Source organism: Natator depressus, chromosome 1, assembly GCF_965152275.1.
Source record: "Natator depressus isolate rNatDep1 chromosome 1, rNatDep2.hap1, whole genome shotgun sequence".
Classification (NCBI taxonomy): domain Eukaryota; kingdom Metazoa; phylum Chordata; order Testudines; family Cheloniidae; genus Natator; species Natator depressus.
In genome coordinates this window covers 133,080,688-133,102,303 of record NC_134234.1, presented here as the reverse complement: position 1 = coordinate 133,102,303, position 21,616 = coordinate 133,080,688, and the positions used below count along the sequence as shown (strand labels likewise).

Here is a 21,616-nt window from a genome sequence, read left to right as displayed (position 1 = left end):
GGAATTAAACCTGGGTCTTCCAAGTCCAAGGCTAGCACCCTAACTACTGGATCATCCTACCTCTGAAGTCCTTTTCCCCCTCCCAAGACAGGAAGAGGCGTAATGGTATTTTGTTCTGAGCATTAAGTGACCACAATCAGGCCTATAGCTGCCTACATTCTGTACTTGATTCCTAAAGATATGTTATCAATACAATAACATTTGGTTTTGCTGATAGACCCAGGCAGCTAGACATTTCTTTTCATAGATGGTGCATTTAGTCTTTCACTTTCAGGTATTATAAATAATGCATCAGCTTTGCTAAAACTCTGCTTAGTTCTGTGAGACCTGTAAACAACATTTTTATAGAAGGAAAAATACTTTGTAAGTGGTTCCACTTAATTTATGTAGGCAGTCCAGTTAGAATACTTAACAGACTATCAGTCCTGAGCGCCTGCATATGTCTAACTCATCTTTAAAGCTCATTGCATGCCTTTAGTGCTGTGGAAATAATCTGTTTGATGCATTTATTACTACAAAATGGATGTTCATTAAGGGACTGGTCCAACACCAATGGAAGTTTAATGGGAGACTGTCCATTAAACCTGCAAGGTGTGTGTCTGGAGTGGCCCAGCTGTGAGTGCCAACTTCAGGGCAGACTGCCAAGAAGCAGAGCAGAGACCCCAAACTGGTTGTATGTTCTTGTGACAGAATGCATCCCATAGTCACACCCTACACATAATTGTAATAATCTTTGTACTAAGTATGCCTTCTAAGGTACTATTTGAAAACTCATAACTTGCTGATCAGTCATATCATGGTAAAATCCATGTAGCAACATTATGTATAAAATCAATGAACTTATGAACATTATGAACAAACTGAAAGCATGACAGAACTGTTTCCCAAATAAGTCTGGGGAGTGGCTAAACCAAATTTCTCAAAGATAAAGGGAAAGCTTATGCCCCAGCCAGGTGTCAACAAAATTAATGGGCCCTCATCTGTGGCAAGTGGCTATTCTGTGGCAAGAAAAGGGGGCAGGGACAAAGATCTGCATTTTAGCAAAAAAACAGCATGTCTGCTTCCTCCGTCAGACCCCCTGTCTCTACGTTCCCAGCTGGAAATGCTTTTCAAAGAGGGACTGAAACTATACAAAGGAGGGTCAAACACCCCAAGACACCCTTCTCTCTCTCCCTGGCCCATCTCATTCTCCACATTTGAGAAGACAAAGGAAACAGCCATTGGACACTGGGGGAGGCGTCCTGACCTGAAGAGTTTGATCAGTAATGCTATTGGAAGCATACAGTGAGAAACTTTGCTTGAAATCGAATATACTTAGTTAAACTGGGCACTAGAAAACATTTTATCTTTATTTGGTAACCATTTCTTACTCTCATGCCTCATCTCACTTAAAATCTCTCTCGTTGTAGTTAATAAACTTGTTTAAATTCAAGTGTCTGGGTAATTCCTTTTAGGCTGGCAAGCTGTGTGTATATTATTCCCTTAAAGGAATAACAGATTTAATATATTTGGACTGTCCAGGAGAGGGCTGGGCAGTATAGGATATACATTTCTGGGAGAAAATCCAGGACAGGCGTTTGTTGGGTCACCCTGCAGTATAACCCAGGCTGGTGAGAGCCAGGGTGTGACTAGCAGGCTGAAGTTACACACACACACACACACACAATATGGTAGTGACCTGCACGCTGGTAAACTGTTTGTGAGTGGTGCAGCTTTGGAGCTACAACAGTAAGGCGCTGCATGGCACCCCAAGTTGAAGGGCAAGGGTGACACAGCCCCCCACAGGTCTTGATTTCATTGTTCTATAATTAAATTTCACCAATCTAGTAATAAGTGTGAACTCCTAAAGCACTATAACAGCCTTAACATAGAGTGCAATGCCCAAGTGACCCAATCTTGCCACCCAGGCAAGCTGGACTTAGTGATAGATGGTCGCTATACACCAAAGATCACAAAACATTCAGGTTACTCCCAGTCCCAAAGGACCAGTCATTTACCCCAGGTCAATCTGTACCTTATATCTCACACCAAAGAGAATACTTGTAGTCAATCCTATAGCAAACTAAGGAAAGAAATGAGAGAGTTATTACAAGGGTAAAGCAGGCAAGCATATAGACACAAATGAGTTACAGTCTATGGTTTCAAAAGGTGACAGTTGTAGTAATCTGTCTGCTCTGAATATCTCTTAGGGCTAACCCAGGTTGATTCTGGAGGTCTGCTTCTGTTTTGTAGCTCTGGCCCTGTGAGAATCCAAACAGCAAAAGAAGTGAAAATTTTTCACCAGCTATTTTTAGTTCCTTCTTCCAGAATTCAAGGGATGAGCCCTTTTGCACATAGCCTCTTCATGGGTGTAAGGGGGAAAATAACAGTCTTTGTATTGTGATGTCTCACAAATGCCCGTTTAGTTTTGACAGGCCTTCTTGGTGGGCAGGAGATAATCCTCCGGACTGGGTTCACAGTTTCAGAGAAAACGTTTTTACAGTTACAAAAAACAAAACAAAAAAACCCCTTAAATATTACCTTATAGCATGTGCTAAAGATATTATAAGTGAGATTAATGCAGGCAGCATCTTACAAGCATTTCATAAAGTCTAAACACATGATTATAAGTCCAGTACCCATTTTAACCATATTATCACATAGGTGAACCAGACTAGTTTCCATCAATGAATTTGTCAGTGCTCAGTTGAGTCCTAAAGCTTTGGCAACAGCTGGCATCTGGTCTGTCAGTGTCACAGTGTTAACCACCTCTGCAGAGTTACATGCTTGTTTAAAAAAAGCTTTGTGCAACCTATTGATTTAGGGGAGATTTTCAAAGGGATTTTCAAATGTTGGCTAAGCACCCAACGCTCACTGACTTTCAAAGATGCTCCCTTTAAAAATATCCCCATTAGTACATAGCCACCATTTTAACTCGTTTTAACTACTGTATAAACAAGTTTCCTTTTGGAAACCAGAGTTATGCTGATTTCATTTCTCTATTTTTTTTTTTCTAAACTGAATTTGGCAGTGACCCACCATGTAGCATTTAAGTTTCAATTCACCATCAACTGAAACTGCTTGGTGACTGGAAAGGCACATTAGTGAAACGAAAAGTTCCCCCCCCCCCGGGTGAGACATGTTTCAAACATCACACAACATAAGAATAATACTGCTTTAGAAACAGAGAGAGCGTACAAGCTCTCTCAGTGGTCTGGAACTTCAGACCTAAGGCATGCTTCTCAGAGGCACTGAATCATTATATTCAGTGGGAATTGGGAATGTGCAGAACTTCTGAAAATAAGGCTGCTAGCACTTCTAGGAATCACAGTTTTAATCACACTAGGACAACACAACCTTTCAGCCATCTGAGGTAGACAAATTAAATCCCATGCAATGCGTCATGTGGAGAGAGGAGATAAGGCCCTGACTGCTCTGTGTTGACAAAGAATCCATAGCACTGCTCATAAAAGTAAGCATTTGCCCCATGTCTGGCCAATTCTCCCTATTCAGCAGAAAAGTGCCCTCATTGTTCTATGAGGATATCTTTTCCATCCATGGAAGTGGGCACAACCAAGAAAGACACAGAAAACATATTTCCACCAAAAAAACAAACAAACAAACAAACAAACAAAACTGCTGACCAATCCACAAGAGGCCCGAGACCTAAAAGGTTTATGCAGCATTAACTGCTGTGACACTAGTCACAGAGTAGCTGATGGATATGATCAACTGTCAGTTTTTCAGGGGTGCCCATCTACAAAGCCACCTGCATCTGTTGGAGTGGAGACCAGAGGTTCCCCTTCCCCTGGATTTCATCATGCTCTTACTTAGCCATTTACAGTACTAATGTCACATTGGGTAAAATCTTCAAAGTATGATACTTACCAGGTGATTTAACAGGTAGTCACCAAATTCTTAGAAAAAAATCTTGCTAGTTTTTTGATGAATATACAGTACAATAAAGCTTTACACCAAAATAGACATGCACCATGTGAACGCCAAAGAGAAATGGATAGGAAAATGGAGAAAAACAACAAATGGTCGCAGCAGATAACAGTTACAGAAATCATGGTGATAAGAACTAAAAATACTCAAGACAATACACAAAAGAGGAAACATAGGCCAGATCAGACTACAGAAGCCTCACCTCCAGCTGTGAAGAAACACAAACTTAGCTACATAATTAATTTAGTGCTTGCTTCTGCAACCCAGAATTAAATAATATTGCACTATAAATAAAAAGGATTGATGGTCCAAATTCAGCTGTTTGAGGCCCATGGCAATAAGAATTTAACCCACTTGGTTTTGTGTTGAACAATTGATACGTTTCCCAATACATAAATTTGTCCAAGTACATGCCCAAATAATCTGTTTGCACTGGAAGATGACAAACACTTCATTAAAAAGTCACTTACAGAATCACTGTTCCACTGTCCCATTAAAATGCAGAGAGGCACTCTCAGAATACAGATTTAGACAATGGCAGCTCTTTTGTCTATTTACTAGAGCTGGATGGTGTGGCTAATTGACTTTCCTATTGTCTAGACTTGACTGGGGTTTGAATGAGGTCTACTTAAGTGCAACATGGGTAGGAGACAGGTATTACTGGTTGTCTGGAGGGGAAGGAAAGCTGAAGGAATAGCAAAGGAGCATTCCTTCCTTGGCTGAAGAGGCATTCCCATCTGCTGTTACTGTTAGTTGGTATCTGGGGAGCCTCAGAGCAAAAATTCCCCTGCACCGTGTGTAAGGAGGGTGCAACATCTTGTTTCAGATGTGGATATTACTACATTTTATTTATAGCATCTATCCCAGCTGCTAAGCATATTGCACATATTTTATTGAGATTGTTTTTATGTAAGTGTCCCAAATCAGGTCCATAGTGAAACAGATGAATCAGAATTTCCTACATCTTTCCAAGCCTGTCTCAGTTATCCTTCTCTCAATCTCCTCCTCAGTCAACCCACATCTCCTCTACAAGGAAAAGCCTGGGGATATAGGTGGTCCTTGTAATAAGTCTACAGAGGTCATCACATATGAGCTGTTGAGCCAAGAAAGAACATGAATTGCAGAGGCAAGTCCTTTTCCACCAGTCACCAAGAATGCTCCATCAGCCCCCTCTTACCCATGCTACTGCAAAAATCCAATCTGCAGGAGAGTTTGGCTGTACTTGAAGACTACTCAAACATTAGTGAGTGCATCTTATTTATTTAGTACACCTTAAGGTGACCATATTATGTATGTTCAACAATGGCACTGGTTTCTAGACATAATTCAAAAAGTGTTGGTTTTGCTCTATAAAGCCTTTTATGAGTCCTGTCTTAAAGACCACTTGTGCATTGCCCAGACAGTGGGGGCACTCAACAGAGCTACAGTTTGTTGGTCTTCCCAAATGACTGTTTACACAACATTTTCCCCCACACAAGAGAGAAGTTATACAAGGTGGGGTGGTAAATTCACTGCTGACCATTTTTAAAATCAAGAATGGGTGTTTTTTTAAAAACGATATGCTCTGGAAATATTTTGGAGAAGTTCTATGGCTTGTGCTATAGAGAAGGTCAGACTAGATGATCACAATGGTCCCTTCTGGCCTTTGAATATGATGTTGTTTGTTGTACTGGCTTAGGTAATTATTGTTTTTACTGTAAATTCATGTACATATTCATAGTAGGAAAATACCCAAGGAGTCTTTACCGCAAGAATGCAGAAATACGTTTTTTCATGTCCGCAACTTAAGCGCTGAAAGGCATGGGCCCTTGGGGGGGAAAAATAGTACATGATCATGTAATTGAAGACACTGCCATAAAGCATACACAAAACAACTTAACATTCCACGCAGATCTTAATTTTGGTGTTTTCAAACTTGCATGCTGTCTAATTTTCAATAAAACACTTTAAAACACAGGGCGGTTTTGTATAGTAAGTTCCTACCAGAGGGTTGTTTGTTTTAAGAAATCCAAGTTCTGTCATGTACAACTGTAACGCTACACCACATAGGTAGGGACTAGACGGCCCGTTTTTAACAGGACAGTCAATGTATTTAAGTCCTCTGCCAGGTGCCTAATTTTTTGCTAAATAGAGGCAAATTGTCCTGTATTTTCTGCATCCCTCCGATTTCAGTACCAACAGATCCTGCTGGTGGCCAGATCCCTGCTTGCCAGCCGCTCACCCAGCAATGGTGGGAGGGAATGGGGGGGGGGTCAACAATGGGGATGGGTTGTTAGGGGGCTTATTCCTTCACCCACTTACTTCCCTGGTCCTTCTCACATGAACAGAGAGCAACAATACCCAAAGTCCAAAGGTGCAAACAATTCAATGTTTATTGGGTGAACTTCCAGCAAGCATGATTCCAGTTTCCTTCCTTAGTATCCTCCTTCCCAGCTCTGACACCACAGAGCCTTACACCTGTGTCCCTGTTCCCATTCCTGCCCTTAGCCAAACATTATTCCAATTTCCTTACCCCCATTCCCTGTTCCCATCTCCCCCACCCACACACCCACCCCCGCCCTCCCATGCCCACTCACTTCCTCATTGACTACAGATTATATAGTAAAACTTGAGTTCTGCTTAGCTATACCTTAACCAATCATTTTCCTGAAATTTAACTAACCAATCCTAACATATTGTAACATGATTATGTAACCAATTATATCCCACCACCTTAATTAGTTTACACCCAGCAAAATTAATTATACAGCAGACAGGAACAATCACAGAACCAGACAGAGATTATACAGACAAACAATAGCAAAGTGGGAACTATGACAAGACAATACAGAAGTGAGGATTTCACATCCCAGCTACTGATAAGTGAGTTCTTGCCAGACGGGATGCTATCAAACTAAGTTTCCTTTTACATTTTCTAGGCACTTCCCTTTCTCTGGAGGTGATAGGAATACAATCCTGTCCTGATAGTGCCTAACAGCCCAATAGCACCTTATTTCAATGTGACTAGTTTGGAATGTGAGGATGTGACTGTTCGCTCCCTAGCTTATGGCTGCCTCTGCTGCTTAGCCAAAGGCCTTAGCCTAAGAACAGGGCCTCAAACTGTCACAGTAAGAGAAGGCCCTTACAGCAGCAGACAGTGATTTTGATTCTCTTTTATACCTCTAGAACTAGCCAAGTGATAAGAATACCCCTAAATTCTTAAAGTACAGGCCTTTGCAGACAGGCCTGAATATCTATATCCTAAAATGGGTGTGCAAGGCTGGTGGCAGGAAGATGCAGCATGGGGACTGCTCCTGCTGGTCTGCCAGCACAGCCCCCGCTGTGTGCTAGCTGTTGGCCAGCAGGACCCCCGCTCCCCAGCCTGTTGGCTGTGCGCTGCGGCGGCTAGTTAGTGGGAGCAGGTGGTGACCTCAGGCTGGGAAGATGCAACACAGGGTAGCAGATAGGGGCCCGTTCTAGGGACCCAGCAGGGCGGGCTCAGTTGGTCACTCCCCATGTGTGAGAGAGGGGTAAGGATGGGTGTAAGGTTGCCAGGTGCCCATGTCGACCAAAACGTCTGGTCGAAAGGGCACCTGACAGTGTCTGATCAGAAACATTGACCAGATACTCAGTCCGGTTGCCAGCCATGCTGGAATCTCCCTTGCCACCTCCTCCAATGTCAGCAGCATGAGTGTGGCAACAGCAGCGCCAGGGATAGGCAGTGAGAGTGCTCCTGCCCTCCCCCCTCCCATTGCTGCTCCTGCTCTGCTGCACCCTCCAGCCAGTGCCCCTACCTTGCACAGGTGAGTAGCCGGAGCACGGCACACTACCGCCGCTCCACATAGGCTGAGCAGCAGGGGCCACAGCAGGTGTGTAGGAGGATCTCTGCTCCCCCAGGCAGTGGGGCTACACTGACCCACTGGTGGGGAAAGCAGGCTGCAAGTATCATTTTCACCATGCACAAGTAGGCAGCAGGGGGGCTCAGACTTGGATTGCAGGTGGAAGGGGGACAGCACGGGGGCTCAGACCAGGACCATGGGGGGGCAGGGAGGGGGATGTCAAGCTGGTCCTGCGTAGGCAGGAAGGACTCGGGCTAGCCACACATGGGTAAATATGGTTACCTTACACATGGGTCATCAGCGGAGTTTGAAACCAGGACCTCAAAACTGTACCACAGACTTCTACCACTACCACATAATTACATTAGCTTGCAACAGTAGAAGGCTGTTCTCTGTGGCTGACTAGCTATGGAACAGACAAAGGTTACAGCCGCAGGAGTAATCTCAGTTTTAAAGTGCAGAGACTTGCCAGAGTTTCTACCCACATAATGTGGCAGAGTTGGGAACAGAGCTCAGGTCTCTAATATAGGAGATCCAAGCCTTATCCACTTAGCCACATTATGTGGCTGGATACTTAGAACATCAGCCCTTGCCCTCTGCTATTCAGCAGAGTACTGTGCTCCTGTCTGGTGTCGCTTGTCTCACACAAGGCTGGTTGATGTAGAACAGGGGTGGGCAAACTTTTTGGCCTGAGGGCCACATTGGGGTTGTATGGAGGGCTGGGTAGGGAAAGCTGTGCCTCCTCAAACAGCCTGGCCCCCCGCACCCATCCATCCCCTCCCACCCCCGACTGCCTCCCTCAGAACTCCCGACCATCCAACCGCCCCCTGCTCCCTGTCCCCTGACTGCACCCCCAGAACTCCCTGCCCCTTATCCAACCATCCCGCTCCCCGCACCTTTATCATACCGCTCACAGCGGCAGGACTGCCCAGCTGGAGCCAGCCACACCGCCGTGCTGCCCAGAGCACTTGCAGTGCAGCAAGCTGAGGCTGTGGTGGGGACAGCAGGGGAGGGGCTGGGGACTAGCCTCCCCAGCTGGGAGCTCAGGGGCTGGGCAGGACAGTCCCACAGGCCATGATTTGCCCACCTCTGATGTAGAGCTTAAAGATATGAATATTGTTACTGGGACTTTACAGGCAACTACAGTGCCAAGGCTGCTGATACTTAGTAACATAGCGCTGCCCCATATTTGTTGTGAGAAGGCCTCTCATGCTGCTGGCCAATATCCATAAGAACAGCGACCTGTATTTGTATGCAGACCTCTTCAACCACCCACCAGCTGGCCTCTCTTCTAGATGCATTTTATGGTAATTTACACCACCAGAGGACATGACAGTGGAATCAGCTTGGCGCAATGAGTGGTCAATGACTGTTCTTAATCACTCTTGTCATTGACCCACCCAGTAAGAAAATGTTAGTGAGTAAAACTATTCCCCCCCGCCAGCTAACATCAGAAACAAATGAACCATTTTTACTGAAAAAAAAAAACTTTAAAATGCATAACCTGAGAAGCAAAAACGGCCCCTGTTCACATAGGTTTAATCAGATGCCCAATAATGATAATTTAAATGTTACTGTAACTATTTCCATGCTTGTCAGAGCATTTGAAGAGGGAGAAGGATGAACCTATTATGAAGATCTGCACAAATTGAGGGGTGTCAATTGTTTTGGTGTCTAGGATGGCTGGGCACAGTTTGTAAGCAGGTCTTGGAAGAATACCACTGCCTATATTTTCCACCCATCCTCCATCCCCAACTCAATACTTGTAATAAGTGGTCTCCATAAACCAATGCAACGAAAGAAAACAGGAAAACAACCTGTAAACACAAGCAGTTTTAAGATTTATTAAGAATACTTGAGCATAGTAGTGGCAAAACAGTTCAAAATTTCATTTGTAACAGAGCCCTGATCTGCAGAGCAAGATAACAGTTATTGTCTATGGTACTACATATACTAGCAAAAGAAGAGGTAAGTTAAAAGAAAGTTTGGTATGATCATGGCTAATCAGCCATAGTTTTGGGGTAGACTTAACTGCAATGTGATAAAGCTAGAAATCTCTAAAATTAAGACTACAAGAGGTTAAATAATTCTCTATAAAACCTTTTCTGCAGCAGGTAGGCCACAAATTCATCCGGCCACAATACAAGATTTGAAAATTAAACCAGGGCTAGAAGTTCTCAGTAGACACAGACACCTGAATTGCATTTTCTTTGGATTACTGACATGGATGTGCTCTCCACCACTATTCTTCTCCTTACTGATAAAAGCAGTCAAGTGGATTTTTTTAAATCCCTAAAAGAGCTGGCATACCCAAACTAAATCAGCCTTAGAATTAGGTAAACACTGGACTAGAACATTAGACTGCCTAAGATGCAACAGAAAAAGCAAGCATATTTAAAGTTATACCATAATACGGTAAGATTGGCAGAAATCAGTTTTTTGGGGGGGAATCCCCACAATAAAACTATTAAGAGACTCATTTCTAAGATATGGAAAATGAAATTGTAATTAACTACATTAGGTGGAAAACTGGATATCCTCCCATGAACTAGGTGTGTGAATGTTATCTTAGCTCAACTGAAGCTCTCTATGCTTTTAGGTTGTCAAGTCCCTTTAGAACTTGGAGTTGTAATCTTCAAGAGTAAGAATTTTGATTTAGTCATAAACCTGTAAAATTTCTAAAGGAATTTACCATCAGTACTTAAGGATAAGGCTCAACATTTTAGTTGCAAACTGTTATTTCCACAATGGTTTTTGCTCCTTTGTTACTGAGTAACTAAGACTGTTGAGCAACCAGACCACTCAGTTAGCTGCACAACAATGAAGATCTCACCTAACAGAATGGTCAAGATCCACTGTCTGCAAGGAGGTGGAAAAGCTTTAAGAAATGTTTTACTATACCACTAATACTAGTGACCATTAAAATTTACATGTTAACAGATGTATTAACATAACAGGTTTGGCTGACATGTCAAATACTGAACTATGAATAGGAAAACTGAAAACTGCAGCTGAGCAACATAGAGCAGAACAGAATGATATAGTGCAATGAACTTTCCAGAGGGGAAAAAAGAACCCATTTTACACACATACACAATCACTGTTTGAACTTTGGAATTTCATACGCTCCAAAATGTAGCACACTGAATATACTGTGTCAATAGTTCACTTTAATTGTGTTATGGAAGTCTCAAATTTTATTGAAAAGACCTACAAAGTGACAGACTCATGGTTAAAACTGAAGATTTAAATAAAGGTCAAACTTTAGTAATTTACTTGAAAGGCCAACGTATACATACAAGTTGCCTATAATTGACATTTCATTCCAAATGAAGCGTAACATTTTGAAACTACCATATGCAGAGAAATGGTGGCTGTGGTCCCAGCTTCAGAGATTATACATTTGAAGCAGTAGTTTAGTAGGAAGAGAGCACAAGCAACTAATCTCTAAGCTACAGTTATGCTGCCCCCACAAAAAAAGTGAACTTGCCCAGCAATTTTTAATCATGAGGTATATGAAGTAGGTGGGCATCAAGCTACCACAGAGTTTCTGTCAAGTTAAAAGAAAGAAAATATTTTACTGTTAAGGGAATACACATTTGACCCTTTTTCCAATGTTCAGTTAACAGCCTAGACAAAGGTTCAGCATTACACAGCAGGAGAACTACATCATTGCCCATCCAACTTATTAAAATAAACTAAATATGAAATATTTTAAAATTGGGCTACCTTTGGCAGCCCCACAAATATAAAGTTTTGAAATGGTATTGACCCTCTTGCTGTAGGCAAATACAGAATCAAAAAGTTACCTGTAGGAATAAGTCACAGGTAAGTATTGAAGCCTCCCCTTCAAAATCCTCAAGTGTATTCATAAGAGATTTTGCAAAATGGAGCTGTATTGCCCATTTACAATGAACAAAGATTAATTAGAAAACAAAAACATCTTTAAGTATATAAGAGCTGAAGCTTTTTACCAAGAGAGTCATCTCATTGTTGAGTTGCATTATTTAAAAAACAGTGACAGTGAACACAGCCAATAGGAAACCACTGATCTCTTGCAGTTATAGTGGAACATGGCTGAACAGATAGGACACAGATTCACCATTGTGTGTTCTTCGGATTGCCTCAGCCAGAATCATGGAAATGTCAATAACCTAAAAGCAAATCAAGAAAATACAATTTACTATACCACTAACACTAGTGACCATTAGAATTTACAGCATCTTTCTTCTAAGGAACTCAAAGTGCTTTACAAACATCAACTAGATAAACCTCACATGTGAGGACTGCTTACTATATCTATTTTAAAAATTGATGAACTGTGCATTAAGATTAATCCAAAACTACACAGCAAGGAATACAATCCAAGTTTCCTGACCATTTTAGCCACTAGATGGCAATGTCTCCTTGAAAGAAGTTTAATTCTAACAGAACTACAGATCTTTACTGCAAGTCTTGTTTCTGTTAATACCAAATTGGCTTTAGTTTATTCATTCAATTGACTACTGTATTACATCAGAACTTAAGGTGTCTTTTGGTGCTCTCAAATTAAGTAGCTTAAAAAAAAACAAACCAACCCCCCCACCCAAAACTGTGCTTTCCCCAGAAGAAACTTCCAAGGGAACACCAGGCTTTGTGAGGTTGTCCTGAGATGCATTAAAATTTTTTGGTACAATGTAACTTCTGCAGTCTGGTATTTCATAAGTTATTTTTAAACTATAACCTCAATCAATACAAGGAACAAATCAAAGGCTTCAACAGAATTATGTTAATTTCTAACATGCAAACATAACATGATGTACATTGGCAGAAAAAAAAAAAAAAAAAAAAAGAGGACTTTAGTTTGACACACCAGTTAAACCACCCTCCCCTGCAATCAGAGGTATTCAGGAGAAGCTGCAGTATATGAAGTCTTTTTTAAAAACGGACTAGATTTCACAATGGTATTTTAAAGGGATAGCAAATTCTTCAATGTCATTTAGGAATAAGTTCTACAAACAAGACAACTGTCCAGTAAATTTGTGAACAGTATCTTCTAGGTCAGTGGCATGGGATCCTAGCATCAAGAACTGAATTCTAGATTTGCATTTTATCAAGCAGATGAAAAGCCACACCAAACACACACAGTACCTGAATCTTGGGACAATTTTTCATTTTCTCATCCTGTGGGATTGTGTTAGTTACTACAACAGCCTCAAATGCAGCATTATTGATCCGAGAAATAGCAGGGCCAGAGAAGATTCCATGAGTCAGAATAGCATAAACTTTAGTGGCTCCAGCAGACACTAACCTAAAAAACATGGGTCAAAAAACAGAAAAGTTTGCAATGTGTGTTCAAGCACAAAATTCTAGTGTTATTTAGGAAACAGCAAAACCAAAATACTCTTGATTTAAGATCCAGTTTACATATGGATTCTTCAATAGACTACAAAAAGGTAATAACCCTTGTAAAATCATGTAGTACAGTTCTGAGCATGTGCTAGCTTGTATGCATGACAAATAACGCAATACCCTCGATAAAGCTTAACTTTAACACCTTTGACGTCCAGTGTATTAAAAATGTAATTTTTATGTGTTATGAGATTATATGTGACTTCTTTAGGAGGATGGGGAATGCTAATATAATTCCTCCAGTCATCAGCCCTTTGAAGCTTGACCCTGGGGAACAGATCCATTGTCTGGCTGTTTATTTATTCATGGTCTCTTCAATGGTTCAAACTGGGTACTGGAGACCAGCAGACCAAAAGAGAACATTGGAATAAATAATCTAGTGGTAAACTGACTCTCAACTTGGAAATTCCATGGTCAGGAGGGAGGGAGAGATGTGGGTCTCCACCCAGCAGGTGACGGCTGGGGAGCCAGAAGTGGGTGCCCCTAGAGTGGGTGCCCCTACTGGACCACTGAGGGGAAAACACAGGTGCAGTTGCCCTGAACTGCGTCAGTATGAATATTGGGAAAGGCTGACCAAAAATACATCCCAGTGAGCTTGCTACACTACACTTGCTGGTGAATAATTGTGAACTAAGTCAATGGGTGTCAGCAGCTATTGTGATGATCTAAAAATAGTTACACTTTAAACCCAGGTTAGTCTACAGTCTGAATTTCAGTACCTATTTTTTAAGTTCAAACCAAGTAGATTGCTGAAGATCCAACTTACTTGAACTGATGTATAAACTATTTAGAAATGGACATTTTCAAACATCTGTGATGATTACTTGAGATATAGGCTACATCTTTATTGTCCCCTGTGACTCAATTAAGTTTGGAAACAATGAAGAAAGGACATGATCCTTCTAAGCTTCAGATTTGGGGATGGAAAAGGGAAAAAAAATAAAAAAAACAACAGAAGTCACAGGATAAGAGTATTGCTTTACTGAACTCCTCAAATCATCTAAAAGTGACATCTATTTGTGCAGGTCAGGATCTTCCTCCTGTTAATGCATTACAGTTTTCACTCTATTGAACTTTTGACAATTAGGCCCCATCTCATCTCTACAGGAGAGGAACCAGGAAACAAGACGTACAACAGTTTTTAGTATCCATAAAGGGATAAAGCAGTGCCTCCTGGTTATCTAGATGCAGTCTGGGATGGAAGACAGGCAGGTGAATGGGTAATAGGTCTTCCCAGGGTCCCAATATGGCCAACGAGGAGGTGAATAAGGCATAGGAGGCGTTATCCAGGGGGGCTGGTACCAGCAAGGTGTTGGTGGTAATTGTGGGCCACGAGTAGTTGCAGCTTTACCAGACACTTCTGGAAGGGGCCTCTATAGAAGTGAAGGGAGAATCCTGAATTGACACTTGAGACTCCGAGGCAAGGTCTTTACCAGAATCCTCTTCCTCAAGCTCAGTCTGGAATGGTGGAGTGCCAGGAGAGATCTGAGGTGAAACCATTAGTACCAAGTGAACTTTAGGCGATCTCAATGTCCTCTGCGTCGACAGCACATTGATGCTGAGGAGCAGAGAATCGGACATCTCAGATATAGCCAGGTCCTGGGGGAAAAAACTCCTGTGGTACCAAGAGTGTGATCAGTAAAGAGCCTGCAGTCTGCACCAAGGTGATTGGGGCCGAGGGCACTGATGGTACCGCAAGTCTCAGGATGCTCAGAGGGAAGCAGTCAGAACTCCATGTTTCTTTGGTACTGAGAAAGCTCTTCTTGGCGCCTCGATCCATTAAGGGTACCAATGATCTCTCCAGGCACGAGGCTTTCCCATCTTTCAGTCTAGCTATGCTCTGGGTAACAGAGGAACCAGTAATCTCACTGGTACATGATTGGCGAGCCAATGGCACCAGAGTAGCTGAAAATATGGATGACCTTGGCTTTTATAGGTAGATTATCTACCTAGTGTGCTAGGGGCATATTCCTTTGACAGGAGTTTTGGGTCTTCCTCTTGAGAGTCCTGGAGGTGTGGGCCTCATAGAGGCAGACTTACTCAGAAACGGGAGGGGCCTTTGACTGGGTCAGAAGCCAGGCAGAGAGAGCTGTCCATCAGGAGATGAAGCCTTCTCTGTTTTTTCTGGCTCTTGATTTTAGTGCCAGACAAAACTTGCACTTCTGTGCAACATGTGATTCCCTGAGGTAACGATGCAGTGAGAGTGCCTGTCGCCAACAAGGATCTCCTCCAGGCATGACAAACATTTGAAGCCAGCCAAACATTTAACCTCCCAGTAAAGCAGAACTAAATACAATGAAAAAAAGAAAAATATACCTTAAAAAAATTTCTAATAAGAAGCTATACTATTACTACTTAGTAACTAATGAAACTCAAACTATTAATAAGGAAAAAAAAGGCTAAAGTTGAGGAAATCTCAACGGGACAACTGCCAGACCTCTGTCTCAGGCCGAGGTGGTTGAGAAGGAATTGAGGGTGGCTCACCCATAAAATGCTATAACAGAACGGCACAGGGCACAAGACTGACTAAAAGCATGCACAGACCAAACGGACACTGCTAGAAGTCTCTGATCAAAGGCACAGGGGGCATTTGTGCACCAGAGTGGAACACCCTAGGGATGCCACTCAAAGAAGAACTGGATCAGACAGAATCATTTAGCTACCGGATTCAAGTTTTAGAATTGCAGATGGTATTTTTGTAAGTTTGATGGGTGGGAGATAGGAAGAGGACTCTACCAATTCCTCTACACTGTTAGAGGCAAACACCACATCTGAGACTAGGAGCCATAATCTTGCTAAGTGATTCTTGCTTCAGTCAATTAATTAGAACAGAATCATAGGACTGTAAGGGACCTCAAGAGGCCATCTAATCCAGTCCCCTGCACTCATGGCAAGACTAAGTATTACCTGGATCATCTTTGACAGGTACTTGTCTAATATATACTGAGGTGCAGTCCACGGGCCTGGCCCCTCCCAATTACTCCTTATGGAGTTGTGACGTTATTGACATGAAGTGTGACCGTATAGATCATTGTTGCAACCAAGGTCCTATAGTTGCATCAAATCTTGTACAAAGGAGGTCAAGTAAGGTGTCTAAGAAAAGGTCGTAATTTGCTGGTTATGATTATGCTGTCTGTATGTGTGTATCATTTTTGTATTTGAAGTTATAAATATTGGCTATGTACTTGTATCTCAATGTGTTTGATTTTAAGTAGTATCAGAGAAGCATTTGGTCAGCTTCTGAGAATGGGCACTTAGTTACTCAGAATAGTCCTATCAAGAAACACTGACAATGGACCTTGGGAGACTCCAATCTACATCTGAGTAACCTTTGTGGGAATGTTCAAGGTAGCAATGGCTGCCACCTGCAAACTGAGTCATGCATAAACATGTGACTCGCCCATGTGACTCCAAACTCCATCTTGCTGCTGTGATTTTCCACAGTAAGAACTAAGGGGTTTCCTTCCACATGGCAGAGGATATCAGAGGCTCTGAAAACCCCTCCATTTAAGTCTTCAATCCTGCTTCTGACCTCTGGAGGAACTGTGCTTGAAACTGAAGCTCTGAACAAAGGACTGAGCGATACATCCAAGCTGGGATGTTTGTACTCCAGAGACTTAACTGGTTTAAATCAGCAGTAATCCCATCAAGCCCGAAACAAACCAGAACTGGGAAGGAGAGATAGCTCAGTGGTTTGAGCATCAGCCTGCTAAACCCAGGGTTGAGAGTTCAATCCTTGAGGGGGCCATTTAGGGATCTGGGGCAAAAATTGGGATTTGTCCTGCTTTCAGCAGGGGGTTGGACTAGATGACCTCCTGAAGTCCCTACCAACCCTGATATTCTATGAACTAAGAACGTTGCAATTGTTGTGTGTATTTGATTCCATGTAACCAATTTTAACTCTCATCTATATTTCTTTTTTTATGAATAAACCTTTAGATTTTAGATTCTAAATGATTGGCAACAGCGTGATTTGTGGGTAAGATCTGACTTCTGTATTGACCTGGGTCTGGGGCTTCATCCTTTGGGATCAGGAGAACCACTTCTCTTTTCTGGGGTATTGGTTTTCATAAGCATTCATCCCTACAAGGAGTGGTGCTGGTGGTGATACTGGGAAAATGGAGCATCTGAAGGAATTGCCTGTATGACTTCTGGTTAGCCAGTGGGGTAAAACCGAAGTCCCATCTGTTTGGCTGGTTTGGTGTGCCTTAGTGAAGGACCCCCAGCCTTGGGCTGTGACTGTTCTGCTCTAAGCAATTTGTCCTGAACTGATAGTCAGTAGCATCCCGCCAAAGGCTGCTTTGTTACAGGAGTAACAACTTGATTCATCACACTCTTTCTAGAGAAGGCAAGACAGACACTACAGTTCTGTCTATTTAAATACACTGACAATAGATTAAAAACAAATCTAGCTGAAAACCTTGTTCGTCCAGACAAAGCCCTTCCCATCTGCTTAGTCAGGATAAGAACCATTTTTCAGTCACTACTGACCCCTTTCGAATAAGGGGTGGAAAAGTAAGTTAATTAGCTTTGTTTTTAGACGTTTGTATTACAGAGTATCCGAAGTGAGCTAGAAAATGCAAAATAAACCTTTGCATTACATATCATATTGAAAAGAATTATGGTTTTGCACATTACTTCTTCCAAATTCACAAGATTTTTCTGAAGACCATTGTGAATAAATATCTAAACTCTAAAAGCTCCATCTGATTTACTCAGCCTAAAAAGAATGGTGGCTAGGTATATAAGGAGAGCACCTCTTTGAGCTGTAACTCTAAACTAGAGCAGAGATCCTTTCCCAGAATTGTTGCATTAGATGAAGCAGGATTTCTAATAGTCAAAACAAAACCAAATTATTTTTCCTTGAGAATTCTTCTAAGTGTTTTTCCACACCACACTATCATTTATTATTTGTATTCTAAGAACATAAGAACAGCCATACTGGGTCAGACCAACAGTCCATCTAGTCCAGTAACCTGTCTTCGGACAGTGGCCAATGCTTCAGAGTGAATGAACAGAACAGGCAATCACCCTGCTGCCCATTCCTAGCATCTGGCAAACAGAGGCTAGGGACACTTCAGAGCATGGTTTTGCATCACTGCCCATCCTGGCTAATAGCCATTGACAGACCTATCCTCCGTCAACTTAGCTAGTTCTTTTTTGAACCCGGTTATAGACTTGCCTTCACAACATCCTCTGGCAAAGAGTTCCACAGGTTGACTGTACATTGTGTGAAGAAATACTTCCTTGTGTGAGTTTTAAACCTGCTGCCTATTAATTTCATTTGACCCCTAGTTCTTGTGTTATGAGAAGGAACCACCAACAACAACATTTCCTTATTTACTCTCTCCACACCAGTCATGATTTTATAGACCTCTATCATATCCCCTTAGATGTCTTTTCCAAGCTGAAAAGTCCCAGCAGTCTTAATCCCTACTCATATAGAAGCATTCCATACCCCAATCCTTTTTCTTGCCCTTTTCTGTACCTTTTCCAATTCCAATATATCTTTGAGATGGGGTGACCAGATCTGTACATGGTATTCAAGATGTGGGTATATCAGGGGTTCTCACACTGGGGGTTGTGAGGTTATTACGTGGGAGGTCGTGAGCCATCAGCCCTCAAAACCGTGCTTCTCCTCCAGCATTTATAAGTATCAAATATAAAAAAAAATGTATTTTTAATTTGGGGGGGCGAGAGGGGCGCACACTCAGAGGTTTACCGTGTGAAAGGGTCACCAATGCAAAAGTTTAAGAACCACTGATTTATATGGAGGCAATATGATATTTTTGTCTGATTATCTACCCCTTTCTTAATGATTCCCAACATGGTTAGCTTTTTTGACTGCCTCTGCATATTGAGTTGATGTTTTCAGAGATCTATCCACAATGACCCCAAAATCTGAGTGGTAAAAGCTAATTTAGACCCCATCGCTTTATATATAGTAATAGAAAGGCTCCTAAGAGGGGTCTGTTCTGCTAGGTGACCTATAAACACACAGGAAAAAAGCTGCCCTGCTCTGCTGAATTTATAGCCTGAGGTCCCAATCCTGCAAATGTTTAAGCATGAGTAACTTTATGCATGCGAGTAGTTTCACTGACTTATGCTATGCATGGAAGTATTGCTCAGGGAGAGCATTTGACACCTCACTGAAGAGCATTAAAAGCCACGACAAAGCAATCTAGGGCCACTGACTCCATGTACTGGCCTACCACCATGGAACAATAGTTCCTCTATACAGGAGCCCACAAGAAGGGGCAAGAACTCCTTGTGTGGTGGGAGCAGATAGCACCATGAGGCTCTATTTAAGAGAGAGAGTGAGGTTGTGGTCTGTGCACGGGGGTTTGACCTTCAATCTGAAAAGGACTTGCCAGAGGAACTCTGCAATCTGAAATGCAGACAGACCTTAGATTCCCGGAAGGGGTCAGATCAGACTCGGGCAAAGTGTATGCCAGAACTTCTATTTTCAAAGATTTATAATTCTCATGTACTTTAAATGTAAAGCCACTGTGATTAAGAAATCTCTTTGCTAAGCCTATGTTCCTTGCTTTGTCCTTGAAGGGGTCAAACTAGAAACTCAAACCACAGCCTAGGTAGAGCTCTAAGAGCATGTAGAAGCAACTAGGGAGCTTGGTAGGTCTCAGACACTGATTTCGAGGGTGATGGCATTCCAGGTCCCAAGGAAGGTTTGAGGCTAAAAGTGTGCCCTACAGACCTAGAAAAAAAAAACTAGACACTATCCAGACCCAGCAGAAATGGAAGCATAGGGGGAGGGGACCAAGCAATTTGGCCAGCTTGCAACAGACTGGTGACTATACACTGGGGTATGGGGTCAATTTGGAACAATACTTACTTGTCTGCTGCATGACATACTGTGCCACATGTGTCAGCCATGTCATCGACAAGAATAGCTATCCTATCTTTCACATCACCAACCAAGACCATTCTGTCCACTTCATTAGCTTTCTTTCTTTCCTTGTGAATCAGAGCAAATTCAACATTCAGTCGATCTGCGATTGAAGTAACCCTAAGTTGTAAGAAAGAGTCAAACATGTTTTAAAATACACTTTTCAGAAACAAGAGGGAAAGAAATTGCATGTGCCTGCTGTAGAAATAATGGTCTTTATATTTTAAGAAAAAAGTTAAAAAACACACCAAAAACATTTTAAAATATCACAAAATATTGATGTGGGTAGTAGCACCAATGCTGCTCTTCTGTTAAGCAATGGGGCTTACAGGCACAGTAGCATAAGACATCCAAAAATCATTCTTCCAGATGTATGAGGGGTTTGGGGTTTGTTTGTTTTGGACTGACTAATTTTCAGGCACTGAACTCCTTCCTTACAGAAGGTCACTACTCACATATATTTAATGAGAACAAGAATGTTTAGCCATTTGGGGCACACAGAATTAATAATCCACTAGTGCTTTTATATGGATGGAGAAGAGTATTCATCACTTCCCCAGTGTAAAGAGTCAATGTCAAAACACATTTTGATCTGGAAAAAATACAGATCAGTTATTACTTCTCACTACCCATCCTCCTCCCCACTCAGACACCCCAAACAGAATTTAAGTCAGTAGTTCAGTTATAATATATTAAGTTTATGATTTAACATAGTCTACTCATATTTGTATTATAAAGATATATGTTTAAGGGTTTACTACAAAGCATTGTAAAATCAGAGAACTGGCCTTGAGCACAATCCAAGCAACTAGCTGTTTAAAGCCTAGTGCTACAAGCAGACTTTGCAATACATCAAGCCCTGATGTCCCCCTAATATGAAGGCAACAGGCCTTTCTTCTTGTAGTGCTGAAAAAGAGCAAAGACATTGTGGCATAGTGAAAACAGATTTATACGGCCTTTCCAAAAGAAAGGCTACTCTCTAGGGGACATCTGGGCTTGTCCTATTGCAAGAAGATGGAAAGAACAGGTTATGTTTTAATTAGGAAGTAAACTAGAAAAGCTACATGTAGTTAAGAAACCCACCTCATCAGCTAAACACCAATATTAAAGGCTAAATTTATATAGGCTGCTGACTTCAAGAAAAGGAGATTTTTAAAACTAACTAAAATATTTAAGTTTGAAACAAGTATTGCACATCAGACAAATACAGGCAAGTGAAAGTTTAGGTTTGTTAGTATCTTGTTGGCAAGTGCTATGCATACACAATACATGCCAACTATTCAGAAGCTTCTAGTACAGTAGTTCTCAACCACAGGTCTGGGGCCACCCTGGGGGGCTGTGAGCAGGTTTCAGGGGGTCTGCCAAAATAAACCAGAGAACAGGGCTAGTAGACTCGCTAGGGCCGAAGCTGAAGCCTGAGCAACTTAGCTTCATGTGAGCCCCTGTGGTGTGGTACCCCAGGCAACTGCCCTGCTTGCTAATGCTCGTCCTGGCTTTTAATCTATTGGATATGCAGAAAAACAGTTGTTGTGGCACAGGTGGGCTATGGAGTTTTTATAGTATGTTTGGGGGG

The 21,616-nt window shown here is 42.0% G+C and overlaps 1 protein-coding gene across 3 annotated transcripts in view; it reads right to left on the bottom strand.

Annotated features, from left to right (window-relative positions):
- Positions 1 to 9,594: 9,594 nt before the first annotated feature.
- The window catches only part of PRPS2 (phosphoribosyl pyrophosphate synthetase 2), a 40,874-nt gene continuing 28,852 nt past the window's right edge, over positions 9,595 to 21,616 (bottom strand). For 2 of the 3 annotated variants that reach the window (XM_074966744.1, XM_074966748.1), the window contains exons 5-7: positions 19,990 to 20,163; positions 12,876 to 13,035; positions 9,596 to 11,899 (exon numbers count right to left, since the gene is read on the bottom strand). In XM_074966744.1, the coding sequence (XP_074822845.1) occupies positions 11,807 to 11,899; positions 12,876 to 13,035; positions 19,990 to 20,163 (427 nt within the window). In that variant the 3' untranslated portion in view covers positions 9,596 to 11,806. Of the gene's footprint in view, positions 11,900 to 12,875; positions 13,036 to 19,989; positions 20,164 to 21,616 lie in introns of all 3 variants that reach the window. The other variant, XM_074966755.1, reaches the window with a different exon arrangement.